Consider the following 18,536-nt stretch of genomic DNA (forward strand, 5'->3'; position numbering starts at 1 on the left):
AATCAGCCCATGGACTGACTTGTTTGTTGTCGAGCAAGATGGAGTTCCTTTTGGGAAATCCTTACAGTACCCCGGTGGGGCATTGCATTGGTATGTAACTAGATAGTTTAGAAATGACATTTTATGCGGATAAATGTGTCCTGGAAATATATTTTTCTCGGTTGCCATGGTTTGGTCGTTTACTGGCTAGCTGCCGTTAGCAAGCTAGGTCCGTGAATGAGTTCTCTACAGCTGGTAAGCCACTGTTAGCCGCCTAGCTACTGGTTAAGGTTACATCTGCTGTGATTGTGCCAACATTACAGTTCATGACAAGCGAGCGGACTATTTTCTGATTGTGTTGTGTAATTCAATGCTACGATCAACGCAGAAACACCCATGAATACAAACAGTCTTGTCTTGAATGGCGGCTAACGTTAGCTAAGCTAGCTAGCCACCAGTCATCGTTCCATTAGCTTCAAAGGTTAGACATGTATTATAATGAAATGGATTCACCACCTTAGCTGATTTTCTAGCTGTAAGTTATGTGTGTGTGTATTTCAGAGAGAGCCACAGATGGCTCCCTCCAAAGTGAAGACTGGACCCTCAACATGGAAATATGTGACATCATCAATGAAACAGAGGATGGGTTAGTAGCCAGAGGAGATCAGTCAATACCCATATCTGTTATTGATTAACTGTCCCATACACTCGGCTTTCATACTGTCTCCCTTGTTTGATAGTTATTTACATAGTACATTACTCCTGCAACAGAAACTAAGAGAGTCATTTCTTTCTTTACCTGCTCTAATCTGTGGCAGAGGAAGGGAAGAAGCCTAGCTCTGGATTTATGGGTGGATTTATCCAAGGCCTCGTTCCTTATCTCACTGCTCCATTAACCTTGTAGGACAACGTCAGTGTGTGAAGTCAAAGTCTTGTTTGATTAGTGGGTTGTAAAGTGGGTTAGGTGACTTTAGCCTACCGCACTGTATGTCTGGAATCTCTAATGAGAGCTTTGACTGTTTTTTCTTTTATGGCTGGGGGATTCAAGGGGTGTCACACACCCACTGCTATGAGGCTTGTATGATCTGATAGCAAAAGTAAATTCTGAAGTAAATTATTAGTAGAAGGAAGTATAAGCACTGAGACTCAGACAGGTCAGGGAATCATTTACAGATATCTACAGCTAGTATTCCACTTTCCATTCTTTTAACTGTAATACATTCTTTGCAAAACACTCCTTATATCCTTCAGCTATTATAAATTCTTGTGTTCTTGTGTCTTATCAATCCATTTGAGGCATGTGCTATATCCTTGTGTGTTTGTGTGTGTGTTAATGTGTGTGTTTTGTGTGTGTGTGTGTGTGTGTGTGTGTGTGTGTGTTAAGTCCAAAGGATGCCATTAGAGCAGTGAAGAAGAGGCTGAATGGCAACAGGAACTATAGGGAAGTGATGCTGGCTCTGACGGTGAGTGGGCAGAGGTGGGGAAGTGGGGAGTTGTCATCATAAAAATATGATTGATATTACCAGACAAAGGTTTAGCATTAGGCTACTTCTTCTGATGTCAGAATCTGAAGAATTTATAATAGGTTTAATAAAGTGCAGTCAGGCTTATTACTGTATTGTAACAAAAAAAGTTTTTGGTGAACAATATGCTGTAGAGAGAATAATCTTGCGCCACTGGATTCTGAAAAATAGTGAAAGTTTGTTGGGGCATATTCATGGAGAATTTGCAATCCAAACACCGGAGCGAATACTTTCTCGCCTGTAAGGATATTTGAATTTGCCGTTTTGCCAGGCATCAGCATGTTTGGAAACCTGTTTCTCCCCTCGCTCCCTCAGGTCCTGGAGACGTGTGTGAAGAACTGTGGCCATCGTTTCCACGCCCTTGTCACCAGCAGGGACTTTATTGATGGCGTGCTGGTGAAAATCATCTCCCCCAAAAACAACCCTCCAACCATCGTTCAAGACAAAGTGCTCGCCTTGATTCAGGTATGGGAGTGATATAAAATTGGTTAAGATTGGCTGACAGCTATTAAGAAGCCTATGAATCTTATTCTATAATGCCGTAGAGATGGCTGTTGCCCCTGTGAGAGAAAAGGACCTACAGCTGAGACAGTCAGGTGTGCGGTACCAAGCCTAGGTGTTTGTTACAGTGTGTGTGGCAGTGCAGCGGTCCAGGAGGTGTGCTGCCTTCCCCAGGCAGAGCCTCAGGTAATGCACAGCGACTCCAGGGCTTCAGCCAGGAGCATCTCCAGTTACCTGTTACAGCTCAGGTGACCCTGGCAGGCTCAAGTGGGCCGCTCCTGTTTCCTCCAGGGAGGCCATGTGACTGCAGCTAGAGCGCGGATCCAGGAGGGCATCGCGGCTCTGAGGGAGAATCTAATTGTTCCTTGGTAGTCTAGAGGTTAGAGAAGCGAGCTTGTGACAGGCTGGGAAAATCTGTGTGGGAGAATTTAGTGAGTAACGCATCTCCCCTCCCATAGCAACTATTATCGACATGACTGTGAGCAAGACGCTTAATCCCCTATTGGCCAACAGTAGAAGACTGTGGTTGTGGACTGTGGTTGTGTTGTGCAGCTCCCAGGTGTGAATGTGTGTTTGTGAGTTTGAAGTGTGGAGTGGCTAAAAACAAGCTCAGTTAGTCTTCCATAGATCATTTATTTTTAGTTATTGATTGATCACAGCCACACTCATCCCAACCTTGGTTGTAGCACTTGTTTTGCATAGGGCTTAAATTGGATGCAGACACACTTCAGCCAAAGTATTCATCAGTTGTGGAAATTTGAATGTGGATCAAATTGGCTTGAGTTTTAAAGTGACTGAGCAGCACTCTCTTGGTCCAAGAACCCATATTGCCTTCAAAGTCCTTGTAAAGTTATCTTGTTTTTTAAAAGTGCTTCACGTCTTTGATCTGTTGTTTTGGCTCAGTCTGGCTTTATCCTGCCCACTGCTGAGAGAGAGAAGCCAACAGCTTTGTGGTTTGCTGAGAGAATGTGTTCAAGGCGGACAAACACAAATGATCAGAGAACAGGCCTCTTTGCTATTCTCTGTCATCCCTCACTTTGTTTACTGTCAGCCCTTTATTGATCCTTTCTTTTCTGTCTCAGTCTTTCACTCTCTTCTCTCTTAACCCGTTTCGTGCGTTCCTATCCCCCAGGCATGGGCCGATGCGTTCAGGAGTAGTCCGGACCTGACAGGCGTGGTCCACATCTATGAGGAGCTGAAGAGGAAAGGCATCGAGTTCCCCATGTCCGACCTGGAGACGCTGTCGCCCATACACACACCTCAGCGGGTAGGGGAGCATCACACACTCATGATGACTTATAAAAGCTGTGCGCAAAGACTCAGCATAAGCTCTTAGTGTGATTATCTTTCCAGCTAATTTGTCACATTCAGTGAAAGCATAATGACTGTTTTTTTTCACTAAATCCACTGTGATCTCTTTGTTTTATCTCATTGCCAGTTGGCGTCTGCCCCAGAAGGGGACAGCGCCCTACACAAGTACACCGCCCCTCCCCAGCCGCAGCCCGCCCCACATGCCGTCCCCCCGGCCTACACCACCCCCCAGGTCCCCAACATCCATGCCTCTGGATCCATCAACCCCACATCCGAACAGGTACGGTGTTACTCCTGTAAACACACTGAAACTGGACTCAACTGTGCAAACAGAACGTTGTTATAATAAGTAACATCTGCAACATTTTCATACAATTAAATATCCATTTTGCTACTTTATTGCAGATTTTTTTTATAATATCCAGTTCATGAAAGCTTTTGGATTTGCTGTTCTAAACACCCGGTGTCTGGTAGGTATTTGGGTAAAATCCTCTTGCGCACAGGAAGTGATGCGTTTCATGTTTCTGGCAACAACAACAGCAGCTCGTTTGGAATAAACAGAAGAAGAACTGGGTAGTTAGCATGAGCAGTGATAGCCACCATGGCTGAATAGACAAAGAAAAGAGCGCCACCTACAGAAACTCAAACTGCAGCAACAGAAAATCCAAGGAGAAAGACGTCACAGTCCCCGCCCACACTGTTTGATTGACAGGTGATGTCTGGGAACAAAAAACAAGTAGCTCGTTTATTGGGCAAAGTTTTGGAAACTGTCATCCTCTCAGGTTAGAGATTTTGGTGGCAGGAGGAGAAAAAACAAATCAGTTTCTGAATATGAGTATCAGTCCAGGCTGTGGTTTGCCCTCGGTTCATTTTGTTATGCTCGGCTTTGTAAGCACGAGTAACTGCTGGCTGTCAAATGTCAATGTCCATCTCTTTATACCCATAAAACCTTGTGTATTGGGGTTGTTTCCTGTAGTTGGATTACGTTCTCACTCCTAACAAACCACACTGCATTTCTCTATGAGGAGGCCTGAGACTCACATTTCCAGCCGTCTCTGTGCCACCAGAGTTTGAATGGCATTGTTCTCAAGGAGTGAATGCTCCAGAGTTCAAATAAACCGCTCCAAACAAAAAGCTTTGTATGAACACACCACAAGTAATATTGTTGGCTGCAAGTGAGATTATTAGACTTATTATATGGTAGACTTAGTGTAGATTTATTTCTGTGTCCTCCAGATTTGCCGGCTGCGCAGCGAGTTAGACATTGTGCGTGGGAACACCAAGGTGATGTCAGAGATGTTGACTGAGATGGTACCGGGACAGGAGGACCCTTCAGACCATGAGCTACTGCAGGTTAGGAACCACACATTGGTGTGTGTATGTGTGTGCAAGTATTTGCAAGTATGTGTATTCCACCATTCTCCATCCTGATTTCCTCATAAGTAAAGGGCTTTTTCAGGAATGGACAAACACAAAAAGAACCTGAGCCCACTAGAGGGGGCTACACACTCGAAAAAATATACTATGTGTCTGAGTGTGTGTGTGTGTGTATTTAGGAGCTGAACAGGACTTGCAGAGCCATGCAGCAGAGGATAATGGAGCTCATCTCCTGTGTCTCCAATGAGGAGGTGACTGAGGAGCTGCTGCACGTTAATGACGACCTCAACAACATTTTCCTACGCTACGAAAGGTCAGAACACACCGACAGACAGACACATGAACACAGGTAAACACATGTACACTAACAAACCCAGACACCAAGCTAAACAGTCTCTCTTTCTGTTCCTTCTTTTCTTCATCTGGTCCTGTCTTTGCCTCAGGTATGAGAGGTTTAGGTCTGGGAGGTCTTCGGCTCAGAGTGTCAACAATGGGGTGAGTCGGCAGTTAGGACCTCGGGTGCTAAAACATCCAACATTTGCATCACTCCCTTACTTTTCCTGGTTGACACCTGTCTGAATCCTCCTACTTCTTCTTCTGTGCTACTGTTACATCATCCATGGCATGGCGTTTTTCTGCAGATGTTTTCTCATTCTTCGATGTCCGCCCTTTCAGTGTCAACTCTCTAGGGTTGCATGTTACATTGCCAGTCAGCCTTTTTTAATGTCTTTCAAGTGCTGTTATCATGCCAATACAGTGTGTTCCTGCACAGGCATGCTAACGGTATTCATTGTGTTTCTTCCTTTCTGTTTTGTGTCTTTTTATGGCTAGCTGAGGCAGGCAAGTATGAAAATATTGTCACCCTCCCTAAATGAGTAGTACCATGTGTTTCTCTATTTTGACCCCAGAGGAGCTGTTGAAACATGGCTAAACAATATGGGCCCCACCTCCACCCATATGTTTTGCCCCATATGGCATGTTTTGACCATGCAGCCCCCAACAGCAAATGACCCAAACCCAGAGGCAGATTGATATTGATTGACATATGATAATGGAGTACAACCGTATTATTGTAATTTAGTGAATATGTCCCTAGAATCACTTATCTACTCCCAGATTAGATTTGCATTATCTCAGATATAGAGGAGTTGAGATATGCAAAGTGATCTTAGATTTTAAGATCAGCGGTTTGGCTTGTGAGCCGACAAAAGCAACTCCTCCAGAGCCCAAAGATTCAATCTCCCCTCCTCCCTCCCTGCTGTATTTCTACCTTCTTAAGGGGATTGTTTTATCTTTGCTAAACAGCCAACACCCTAGGCATTGGTCATCGCTATGGTGACTAAAAATACTATCCAGGATTAAATGGCGAGTTTGTGAGTTTCATGGTCTTGCATCACTCTTTTTCTGTTGTCACACCCATTTTCTCAAAGCAAATACCTTTGAATCGTAAATGTGTCTGTAATGCAGAACAGTTTATTTGTGCTGCTTTGGACCCCCTTAAGAAAAAGTGCTGCGTAATGTGCTGCTTTCCTGAGTCATGGATGTTTTCATGCTCTCCTGAAGCTAACCAATAACTTTCCCCCAAGAGTCTGCGCTTACACCTATTATTCACCATGTCTTTTATTTTTTATTTCGACCACGCATTTAGTTTTTTTTCTTCTTTTTTTTTAAACACAATCACAATACTGTATAATAACCCTGCCTTTTCTTAGCCTTCCATAAAGGGATTTGTTTTGCTGCACTTGAGCCAGTGTCCCTAAATCCTTTTCTCTGCTCCTCTGTGAAAGGGGAACCATGTTGTGTCTCATGATTGAAGTGACAGCCGTTCCCACCTCCCTCTCCGCCAGGTCCTGAGTGAGGCCACAGAGGACAACCTCATAGACCTCGGCCCCGGCTCCCCGGCGGTGGTCAGCAATATGACGAACGCCGCTCCGACCAGCTTGCCCCCCACCCTCACCGCCCCGGCAGGCAGGCCCTCCTCCCCAGCCTCGCTGGCCTCACGCCTGGCTGGCCTTGGTATGTAAACCCCTAGTGCCCGAGCTTTCCCCTCCGAGACAGTTTGGGGATTGTTATTCAGAGCAAGAATAACATTCTCCTTGTGATATAGCATATCATAAATATCTATAGAGGGCTTGAGGTGACATAACACCATATTGGAAGTCTTTAGCTCTTAGCAACAATAGCGGCAAAGAGCTGATTGTGTTTCTAAACGTGCGACTTCGTCTGGTTAATTTCTGTGCTGTTTTTGACTGGGAACTGATCATTTCACCATTGATTTAATGTCAGCTTGTTAGCTAGGTAACCATAGTATCTTGTCAGCAAACATCACTGTCTGGTTTTAAACGCATCTCATTTGCACACTAGCTGATGTATCTAGTTGTGGCTGCTTTGCTAAATTAGCCTGCTGAGCAAACAAAGGCAAAAGTCAACAGTTTGTTCAGGCTAAATGAGTTGACCCTTCTCAAGCTATAACTCAGTGTTTTTGCATAGAAACTAGAGCTAAATGCAAGACAGTTTACTCATGATCCTAAATTTGGCAACAAATGTACCTCATTTGACTATTCATTTTTACTGAGAACATTAGTGAATTGACTCCCACACCACAACAGTCTTTTTCAGATATCTCTTTTCCTAGCCTGAGTGTTGTATATTTAGACATTATTTGTGCACAGCCAGTTCTCAAATGGATCTCTGTGATGGCTCCAGCCGTGGTTGCAAAGACATTTCTGACACAACTGCAAAGCCTCTATAGGAAATGTGTGAAAAATACACTTTTGCTTTGTCTTCTCTTCTTTTTTTAAAGCTGTATGACAATTTTAACATGTCAGCTTGTTTTTGTCCCTGCAGACGTGGGTGCAGACAGCGTGAGCGGCACCTTGAGCTCTCTGCCCAGCTGTAAGCCTCCGTCTGCCCAGGACGACTTTGACATGTTCGCCCAGACCAGGACCGGAGCTCTGTCCGAACCACGCAAGACGTAAGGACACATCACACATCTGCTACATCAGAGATACTCTTTGTCCTGTGAATTAGAGGGAAGAAGAGAATGAATTAATCTTGGCTGCCCAGCTCTTTGCTTTCAGCTTTCAGTGAAGAAAACGATCTTTGTTTCTAACGGGGTTCTAACAGTCCGTGTCCACTTCCTGTCTCAGTGCTGCAGCAGAAGACAGCAACGCCGCCGGTGGCCTTCCTCCCACTCTGGATGTACGACAGCCAACTATAGGAGGGGTGAGTCTGCATGACACAGGCTTTTATACTCGACACAGGCTTTCATTTTCAGGCAGCGTTTTCATACCCGTTTACATTTGGAGTGTGTGTGTGTGTGTGTGTGCGTGTGTGTGTGTGTGTGTGGTGGGCTGAACCGTCATGAAGCAGACACTTTCTCTCATGCTTTTGTCTGCTGTTGACTTGTGCTGCTGGATAAAATGCTTAAAATGCTTTCTTGCTACTAAACTAGTTAAGCAATTGGGAAAATTAGTTTAGACTTGTCTTTAAAATGTATTTTTTGCCTTTTGAGCTTCTGACTGAGCTCTCAGTTTAACAGAGGAATTTCTAGAATATGCAGGCTATGTATTCAATCTAGCTTTTTTTTTCTCAATTAGGCCTTCAGATAAGTTTCAGTGTTTTTTCACTAGCCTAATTGGAGTCGAGTTGCTTAAGCACCTTAACAGCTTCTACTTATTCAGTAATACCCTCTCTTTCCCTGCTTTTGAGTGATGTTCCTCATGAATTCCTAACCAGACTGACTAAAGATTATGTGGCTCTTCAGTAGCAATGCATGGCCTTGGCATAACCCTGTTTTCACACTTCACTCCACTGAACTGTCGAGCAGGTTGGGAGATTAACACCACTGCCACCTGTCAAATGTTGCTAATCTTTGGCTGCGTCTGATGAGTTAGGGTGCGATCACACCAACAGTTTGTTTTCTTTGGTCCGAACCATCGTGGAAAAGTTTACTTTGTTGCATTTTTTGATTTGCTTCATTTAAGTTGACGCGGCCCAATCAGAAATGAACCAGGGCTTGTAAACAAAAGTCACATGACTCACAAGTAGCTTGTTTATTGGACAGAGATTTGGTAACCTGTTTTCCCACGAGTTTACAGATTTCAGGGTGTCAGGGGGTCAAAACAAGTCCAATTCCAGTCGCTGTAACTTTAGCTAGGCATGAAGGACTTGTCTGTGCTCTTTACCGTTTACCGTCTTTACCCTTTACCTTTACCTTCTCACCAGTTAAGAACACATGAAGAAATAGCTGAGTATGAGCATCAGTCCAGACGGTGATTTTCCTTCGGTTCATTTTGTTACGCTAGGCTTTCCAAGCATGAGGAACAGTTGGCTATCAGATGTCAACATCCGTCTCCTTTTACCCATAAAACCTGTACATTTGGGTTTTTTTTCCTGTGGTTGGTTCAGGTTACATTCTCACTCCTAACAAACCCACCACAGTTCACTTGGAATTAACCAAGACCTGCATTTTCAGACGTCTCGGTGCGGTTATGTGGTGCCAAGTTTGAATCGCGCCATTTGGAGTTCACACCAAACTTGCTTGGTGTGAACGTGCCCTGTCTACTCAACCAGCCACTTTGTCGTGTTCTCCAAACCACCCATTGTTTGGAGCTTGTTTCCTACTCTAAAAATCTCACTGTCTGGGAAAAAAGATGAAATCAGTTGGTAAACTTCCTGGATTCCACCAGCCTCTGGTCACTGGACCAGAAAGTTGATTTCCTGCTCTGCTGTCAAACATGATGATGTTTGCTATATTCATCCTCAACGGCATTATATGTTATGTACGGCTGCGACTAACGATTATTTTCATTATCGATTATTTTTTCGATCAATCATTTAGCCTATAAAACCCCCCAAAAAATATAATCAATTAATTTTTGTTGATCGACTAATCGGTTAAGGCTTATTGTTTCAGCACTAATGGCATGCCCAGCTTAATCCACATGGTGTGGTGTTACGGCTGTGTTTGTGTGAGTGTGGTTGTTGCTCATAGCTTTCACTGGGTGTGTTGTGCCACACTAACCAGAGACATCGGTTTCCACTCCATCTCATTTTGGTTGTTTCTTTTTCTTTCCTCATAAATGCATTCTTAAGTTACATTTAAGTTGATACTGAAGTTCATTGAAGTCGTATTTTCTGTTCTGTTTGGGGCGGGATATTTTCTGTTGTGGCTTTGCTGTCCCCTGGCCACCTGTGGGTCTCGCTGTTGCCCTCTAGGGTGTCGGAGGCCAGTCCTCTGTCATGGATGACATAGAGGAGTGGCTGTGTACTGATGTGGTGAGACCATCATGATTTTATTTCTGCCTGCTGTTCTCCCCTTCTTTCTCCTGTTTTTATTCTGTGGTATTCCCTCTTCTCTTTTGGACTGGTTTTTGAAGCCAGAAAGTAACATATTTCTCCTCCTTTCCTTTTTTTTCATTACATTTCCTCACTCTTTGACCAATCACGTGTCTGGACACCTCAGCTTCCTCTTTAGTTACTAACAGTGTGCTGTGGGGACAAACTGACATTATTGGAGCCTGGACTCCCGAAATGTTGTGAAATGAGCATGATGTCTTAAAATGCAAATACGTGGTCCGTGCACAAAAAGGGAGAGAAATGCGTTTTCCCACAGCGAAGAGTTACTTGAAGGAGACACGACTAGAAACAGGTAGAAGTCTGATGTTCAACTGGCGTGGTGGAAAGTACAGGTGTTGTTTTACTTGCCTAAACTTAGCTAACCTTTTAACTAGGGCTGAACAATTAATCAAAATTTTATCGAAATCGCAATATGGCCTACTGCAATTTTCAAATCGCAGGAGGCGCAATATTTGTTAAAGGCAAAATGTGTGTCAAAATACCATTTTAAATTAAATATTGTCGTACTGCAGAGATGTCCTGGCCTACACATCATATTCTACAGACTTAAGAAAACATCTTTGTTTGGTACAGATCCCTGCAAAAATCACACCATAATCATTTTAATATGTTTTTCAATGAAAATGAGAATAATGATGAAAAAATTATCATTCCCTCTAATATCACAAATCATATCACAATCACAATGTCAGTCAATATAGTGTGTGATGGAGGAATGTAATCTTCACATAATTTGTAAACACGTAATAAAGTGTTTTCAAGAGTTTGTGCTCATTTCACGAAATTTTATGAGACTGTGTTGCTTAATGGACTTGGAATAATTATCTGTCTTGGTGGGTAAAACACCTGGTTTATTTGTTTTGGTGTTCAATTTTTATACAAGTAGAAATGGGTAGACATATGTAATGTGCTTTCTAAAATGTAACTGCACACGTTTGGGTGAGCGATGATGACAATTGGCTCTTTGTCATGTGATATACCTGAGTGGAAAATACCAACCGTTGTTGTGTGAGAATCTGTGTAACATCAGTGGTAAGTTTCATGTATAAAGAATGTAGAGGGTGGGTGCTGTTGTGTGTGGTTTTGTTTTAATTAGTAGTTTTGGGTGTGTGCACAGTAAGCAAAATACAACTCAGTCAGCTTCTGGTGGTTTGCAGTGTTTCAAGTTTTGCGAAGCCGACTTTGCTCTCGAATGTGACTTTGTTTTCTTTCCTTTCCAACAGAAAGGAGATGAGGGTGAGGAAGGAGTGACAAGTGAAGGTAAGACGACTGGAATCTCCTTTATTCTTCCATTATTCCCTTCAGAAGATTTTCCACTGTGTTGTCAGCTATATTCTAACCAATGTCAAATTCTGTCTTTCCGTTTCCTCTTTGTTTTCTTCTTTCTGTCTTCCCCTTTCCTTTTTGTTTTCTTATTCTCTTCCAGAGTTCGACAAGTTTCTAGAGGAGAGAGCCAAAGCAGCAGAGATGGCTCCCAGCCTACCCTCGCCCCCCAACGGCGACCCGGGCGCGGCGCAGGAAACCCCGAGCCGCAAGAAGGCCGACAGAGCAGAGGACACTCTCTTCGCCATGTAGACCTTCCACCTTTGACCCTCCTCCCCAAGCCCCGGCCTAAGACCCGACCAGCCGAGCAGCGACATCCTAGAACAGACTGACGTGACACGCACATACATCCACCCTCATTTTGGATCTCACCATCAGCTTCACACTACTCGGCTACACTACAGAGATTCTTTTCCATGTTGTGGTTTTGTCTTCATAAAAAAGGGAATCTTTCATGTTGTCAGTTAATTTCTCACTAGACAAAGGGAAAACCCAACTAATGGCCTATTTTGATACACTACCGGACAGCGGATCTCACCCGTACGATGAGCGGCGTCGGGAGACAACGAGGCAACCTGCTCGTTTCTTCTCCTTTTACGTGTGAAGGATCCGTCTCTGTGGATTTCCTCAGCCTCTTGTGGACTGGAGAGAAACGACAGCAAAGCCTCGTGTCCCAGTTAATCCTGATTATATGAAATAGAGTTTGATAAAAAGCTCTGCACCTCTGTCCTTCTTAGACGTAGGATATCCGTTTCCTATCCCGGCCCACACTGCATGTATTAACACCGTCAACCTTGACCGTTTCAGAGTTTCTACCACCAAACGGACCGAACACGAATAGTATGCTAATGACAGGGAAATGCCCTGAAGGAGAAGTCCAGTGTTAGTATCAACCCCATTACATTTGCTCCATGTGGTTAACAAAGTCAGTTCTTGGTTGAGTCTTGGTTTTGTTGTATAATTGTAAATGACAAATGTCAAGTTTATTAGTTGTGTGTATATTTAAGCAATCTGTGTATGGGAGAGATGTTGATTTAAAGTAGATTGTGAAAAGGGCATCGGAGCCCGCTTATCTTTCCTGCTGCTCACTAAAGGTATTTACCTCACAGGGTTAGGCTTTTTCAAAAGGGAATGGGGAAACATTTGAAAATTTACAATAGCTAATTTACAAGGAAATTTACCACAGCTAATGCATTGCCATGGGCGTTTTGCCATTGGCAAAATTGCAGACAGTACAAGCAAATGTGTTCTTTTGCCCTCCATAAAATCTGCTGTTTTTATGTTGTAGTTTTCTCTTTGGCAATCTGAACTCAAGCTGTTTGATGATGATTAGTTGGTCCCACCAAAATATCACATTTTGAGATTATTTTGCGCAGATTTTATTAGCCTACAGTTGCTGTTTGATTTTTTTTTGTAGCAATAGTACTAGTAGTACTATTATAAACTATCTAATTATCCATCTGCTGAAGAATACTATCTAATTTTATGTAATCGTCCGTATGCTGAAGATGCTTTCATGTCATGGATTGACTATGATGAAATTCACAGGGGGAGGTTGTGTCATTATGAACTGAAGCCCAGTCAGAGTTGGTATCAGTCTTATAAGAGGGGAAACTGAAGTGACTCATGATGTCACTGGTTAAGGTTTAACTCCTTTCTGAGTGGATTGTGCTGTATGTTTTCTGTTGCACTGAAATTCAATTTACAGGACCAAATTTGTGCTTTCTTCCGGATGTGATGAAAGGTCACAGAATGAACGGAAGGTATTCTGGATTGTTCAAATTCACGACTTTATATCCAGAGACGTAACACGAATTCAATAATCACACGATGAAAGCTGCTCACACATTATTTGTTAGCGGTTCTCCTTTATTTCCTTACGCTGACATCTTAAAAGGCCTGACCTTTCAACATGACATTTGTTTTTCAGAAATGAGCGAGCTGCACACACAGCGCTACAAATGAGACATTTCCCACTCGACAATAATAAAATGCAACATGTTACACAATCACAACAAGCTTAAAACGGCCGCTCACTTTGACGGCCGCACCACCTTTCACCTTGTACTGTAAATTAGCAAGAAGAGGAAGGTTTAACCCGCTGTAAACTGTAATTAATGAGAAATGCTGGGAAATATTTGAGTAAAGTGTAGAAATAATTTATTCAGCGTTATTTTTTTTCTTCAGATCTCAGTATTTTAGAGTCATGTTATTGTACAAAAGGAAAATGAGAAATGAACTACTTTGTGGGACAGGATGAGAAATTTTAACGTTGGTGTGGGTTTCTGGTTTTATTTTGTTGGCTTTTTGTTTATGGAGTTCAGATTATCCTTTTTACACATTGCTGCTGGCTAATGTATCTTATTGTTTGTAATGGTTATGTGGATATTCTTGTTGGTTGAGTGTGTCACAACAGTAAATACATGGTCATAGTTTATACTGTGATGTATAACGAATCACCGGGCGGCTCGGTGTCAACTGGCTGCTCACTCAACAGATGATTTGTAGCTGTAACAGAGAATCTCACCATTTATTTAATGAAGGATGTATTTTTAACTAAGAATCCGTTATTCATACTATAAGTTAAACACTAATCGACAGACTAGCACATGACTAAGTAACATAACAAATGAACTTAACTTCTGAGAGACACTTTCTACAACGCATCAGCATTGCACATTTTAAAAGGGGAGTTTCCTTTCTCTTACCGTTTCCTTGTTTTTGTGTTAAATGTGTGTGTGTGTGTGTGTGTCAGCCATACTGCAAGGCAAAGACGTGTTATGAATCTCAAAAGTTGAATGAAAAAGAAGCCTCCAAATGTTTGAAAGAATAAAATGTATTACCATCCATACCGGTGTGATACTCTAAACCCAGAGTTGACCTAGCTTATTTCAATGTGAGCTCCGATCATGATTTGAAACTAAACCTCAGCGTACTGAATGCTTTGCCAGAAAGTCATCCCAAACCTGTTCTCACAAAGGAACAAAAGCTTTCTTTGTATGTGATTGGATAATATATAAAGGGATGCTGATAAGGGAGGCTGTGCTGTGTGACTGCTACTTTCCTAAGTTGCCCCATCTCTCTTTTTTCTCTTTGTGTTGTTTGACTTATGCATGAACTCTAATAAAACATTAGCAGAGTGTGATCCGCCTCCTGGGCTTTTGTCTTCTTTTTTTTATGTTCTTTTCAGGCAGACTTGTTGGTGAAATACTCTCATAGCTTATCTACACTACAAGTCAAAAGTCTGGACACACCTGATTGAATGTACTATGTTTTTCATTCTCAAATCCATTTCGATCTAATATAAAGGCTTATGCTTAAATGCTTGAAATCTTCTTTAGTCAAATATAAATAGTGAAGTTGATGCCTATGTATGAATTTCTTTCCAAAGCCTTTGCCTTTCCATCAAGGCAAAGGGCGGCTACTTTAAATAATCTAAAATATAAGATAGTTTTGATTTGTTTAACACTTTTTTGGGTCACTGCATAATTCCATTTGTGTTATTTCACAGTTTTGATGTCTTTACTATTATTCTAAAATGTGAAAAATAGCAAAAAACAAAGAAAAATGTGTGTGTCCAAACTTTTGATTGGTAGTGATTTTATACCAGTCAAATGTATGGATGAAATGGGAATGGGGAATAATTCCTGCAGTATGTTGTAATGCATCCAAAGCTGATTCACCGGTTCATTTGTTGCACTGCCACCGCTCCAGTCCACTACTTGGCATACTGTCCCTCCACTGGATTCCTCTTCAGATGGTAATAGCAGCTGAAGTTGACCTGTAGTAAACCCTTGCCATTTACCTTGGCCTTCTCTCTCTCTCTCCCTCTCCCTCTCTCTCTCTGGAGGCCGGTGGGCCCCACACCAGGGGCTTCCCCATTGGTCGCTGGGAATCGCCTCATCCTACAACATGGCCCCTCACATTCTGCTTCAGTCACTGGAACGTTTTCCCGGTCAAAAAGAAAGAGGGGTGTGTCAGACGGCAGGCTGCGGCACACTGGCTGCTCTCGCTCCTGTTTGACTCAGCGTGTGCAGAGAGGCTGTGCAGTGGTAAAAGTATAGCTGGTTTATAATCTATTTTAACAGAAGTGCTGGTGGATTTCTCTCTGGAAGGTAAATGGCTGCTTTGATGTTCTCCGTTTGATCATTGGGGGAATGGCTTTGACAAGAACTTTGTAGCTTTGTAGCTTTTTAGATATTTGTTTTATGTATTATTTTGTATTACATCGCTAGAGAGAAATACGTTGAAATATGGTCGTAATTCTGAACAAAACAAAACTTTTTGTGCCAGTAGCCGAAGCACCATGTGCTGCCTGTTGGTGTGAGATAGTGTAATCTTACTGTACATGTGGCAGTGTGTGGTTCCACTGCCATGTGTGTTGATAGTGACTGCTGAGGAAGTATTTTTACAGTTCTTTGAAATCAGTACAAACTGGTTAATAAATGTAAAGCCCACATTGCCAGTCTTGTGGCCTAGTTGTGATAATTTCCACCCTCTACAAAGACAAATTAGTCATATTTTGACAAGCAGCACATTTGACCGTAACACTACCCCATCTGTTACAGGACTTTATCTGTACGGACCTGCTGGATCCCTCGAGCTCTGACCAATGTTCTCCGAGGAGCAGAAATGTGGAGGATCCACATTTTCTCAGTCTCTTCTTCCCCAGATCGATTCCCCACCCAGGACACCCAGGACAGCGTGGTTTACCAGAACCACGAGTTGTTAGCACACTCTAGTGGTCGGATTACACAGCATGATGACTCAGGGGTCAGGGGTCGAGTTGAGATGAAAGGATCCGGGAAATCATCATCAAAGAACTTGAACCATCAAAACAGACTCCTTAAAGTAATATTCCACTTCTTAAGCTACAACATGGTTCTAGAGAAAATATAACTGTTGTCAAGAAAGCATAAATATTTTGATACACACATGAATCCCCACCACAGCCACTGGATCACTTATCTACCAACAGAACCAGTCCTGGAAGTGGAAGCTGGCCGGAGCTGTGGTGCATTGTAGTTGCATTGCATGTTTGTTGACGCTGTGCAATGTTTCTGCTTTGCAACAGAGAACTTGGCCATAACACAACTCAACCATGAGCCTCGATATTAAACAGCTAAAATTAGTCATCTTGACATATGCAGTCATCCAACACCTCATCAGCTCACCGGCATTATTATTATTATTATTATTATTATTATTAGCAGTGCTGCTTTCTGCTGAAAAAGAGGATTGTGGTGAAACTTGTGACTCGTACAGCAGATGAACAGTTGCTGTGATGCTTTTTGAAGCTGCGTAATGTTTACCTCTGAGATGTTCAGGCAGATAGGCTCCTTGATGTCAGTTTACATGATGCAGGATCAGCAGGAACATCTGGGTGTCTGAAGAGCTTCCATCAGTCAGAGCGGGGCATGGTGGTCAGGACTGGTTTCTTTAGCAATGTGTTCCAGTACAGCTACTAGTTTTCCCTCATAAAAGTACAAAGTACAGTGTAATCTGTAAAGTAGTCCAAAGGATTACCTAAATTCAGTCATGTATTCTGATTGATTTCAGCTGTTTTCAGACTATTTCACTAACCCTAACCCTATTTTTGAGGTATAGAGGTACAAAGTGAAAAATGACAAAATTCAGGAAATTAATTAATTTCATTTTTCCATACAAATGCAAATTTTCAGAACAGCTGCCACTATTTAAATGTCCTTCTGGGTTTCTCGCTTTCACTTTTTAAAAGTATTAAAACAAGTAATCCTCTAGTTTGTACAGAAGGGGATTAGTGCCACATGTGAAAAATGTATTTGAGTTCTGAGATTAATCTCAGAATAAATTAATCTCAGAATAAAGTCCATAAATTTGTGTCTATAATCAAAAAACATAATAACATCACAGAATACAGTTAGATTTTTTTTTGTATTTAGAATATGTAATGCCGTTACAAGTATTCTGTTACTACCCAACCCTATTTAAACTATTCATAATATTCTGTTACAGCACCACTGTATATAACAGGATTGTAATAAATTATCAGGTGATTATAATCAAATGACAGCCACAGCCAATGAGCTGTGTACATGGTAAAGCAGCATACTGGTAGGAAATGCATGTGACACCATGGGAGTATTATGAATACACAGCCTTCATGTCTTTTGGGCTACTTGCCTCCAGTATCATGTGAATGGGTTTCAGCTGCAGCTCATATCAAACTCTCTCTGAGCCTCTGGTGTGTGAGAAAGACTCAACAACCTTCTCTGAACCTTTTACCTAAGCTGGCATGTTTACCAAATGAGAACTGACAAATTTCAACAGACTTTTGGCAGATTTCTAAGTTATATTTTCATTTGAATGTCAAGCCCTTTCCTTTATTATATTCCCTATTTTCCATTTTCTTTCCAACACCCTTCTGGTCATCTGGAGTCAGCCACTTCTTCCAGGTTTGTATTCCTAGCAGGGACATCCTTATAGAAATCTCTACCAGCCAGGGCCCAAGGATCTCCACGGCAAATAAAGTCTAAATGTAAACACGTCTACAACTGGCATTGATTGACATGGTGTGGTGATTTTCTCATTACACACACACAGGCTCTCAAAGCCATTTAAAAACACTGGCATATTCCAGCTAAAACTGTGCTGGATGCACCTGCAGCAGCTCGGTGCGTCAAGGCAGAGCGACAAAATGGCAAAGGGCAGAGATGTGTGTATGTCAGAGTCCTGAGGCTATTTCACCAGCGTTCATTATCAATGCCCTTGCAATCAGCATTCAAAACGTAGGCTGTGAGCATGCACATTGGCATGTTTTAATCTTACAGTGCATTCACACACACACACACACACACAGCCCCTCCCCAACCACAGCTCAAGGAAATAGCAGTTGTTAGCGAAGTGCAGAGAAATTACACACAGCCTTCCTCATAAACCAAACAAACAGATTCGCTCTCATTAGAACAAAACAACACACTAATATTTATATTTATCTTCATCCCCCGTAATCCTAGTCACAGCCTGAGCGAAATCCAATTGCTAAACAAACGCCCAAGATTAAATGACCTATTTGTGTTTATGATTTACCTGTTATTAACGTTGCAGATCAATGGTTTCCCAATTTCCTCTACCTCCAATTCCACCGCCTCTTGCCCTGAGCTGCACATTTTAACCGGCACA

At 42.3% G+C, this 18,536-nt stretch overlaps 1 protein-coding gene across 2 annotated transcripts; it reads left to right on the forward strand.

Moving 5' to 3' along the window:
* Nucleotides 1–5: 5 nt before the first annotated feature.
* Nucleotides 6–14,509, forward strand: tom1l2 (target of myb1 like 2 membrane trafficking protein). Of its 2 annotated transcripts, none has more exons than XM_071530984.1 (15): nt 6–90; nt 541–625; nt 1,364–1,442; nt 1,818–1,967; nt 3,136–3,270; nt 3,442–3,594; nt 4,551–4,667; nt 4,871–5,004; nt 5,135–5,186; nt 6,539–6,707; nt 7,539–7,665; nt 7,841–7,920; nt 9,922–9,971; nt 11,276–11,312; nt 11,479–14,509. In XM_071530984.1, exons 1-15 carry the CDS (start codon nt 39–41, stop codon nt 11,625–11,627), a joined length of 1,569 nt encoding a protein of 522 aa, XP_071387085.1. In that variant the 5' UTR covers nt 6–38; the 3' UTR covers nt 11,628–14,509. The 2 variants fall into 2 exon arrangements, with proteins under 2 accessions (XP_071387085.1, XP_071387084.1); XM_071530983.1 differs by having other exon boundaries at nt 7,841–7,916; nt 9,912–9,971.
* Nucleotides 14,510–18,536: the final 4,027 nt, after the last annotated feature.

Source organism: Centroberyx affinis, unplaced genomic scaffold, assembly GCF_046629955.1.
Source record: "Centroberyx affinis isolate AG114_WGS23_722 - 3 ecotype Tasmania unplaced genomic scaffold, CSIRO-AGI_Caff_v1 ptg002014l_1, whole genome shotgun sequence".
Lineage (NCBI taxonomy): Eukaryota > Metazoa > Chordata > Actinopteri > Beryciformes > Berycidae > Centroberyx > Centroberyx affinis.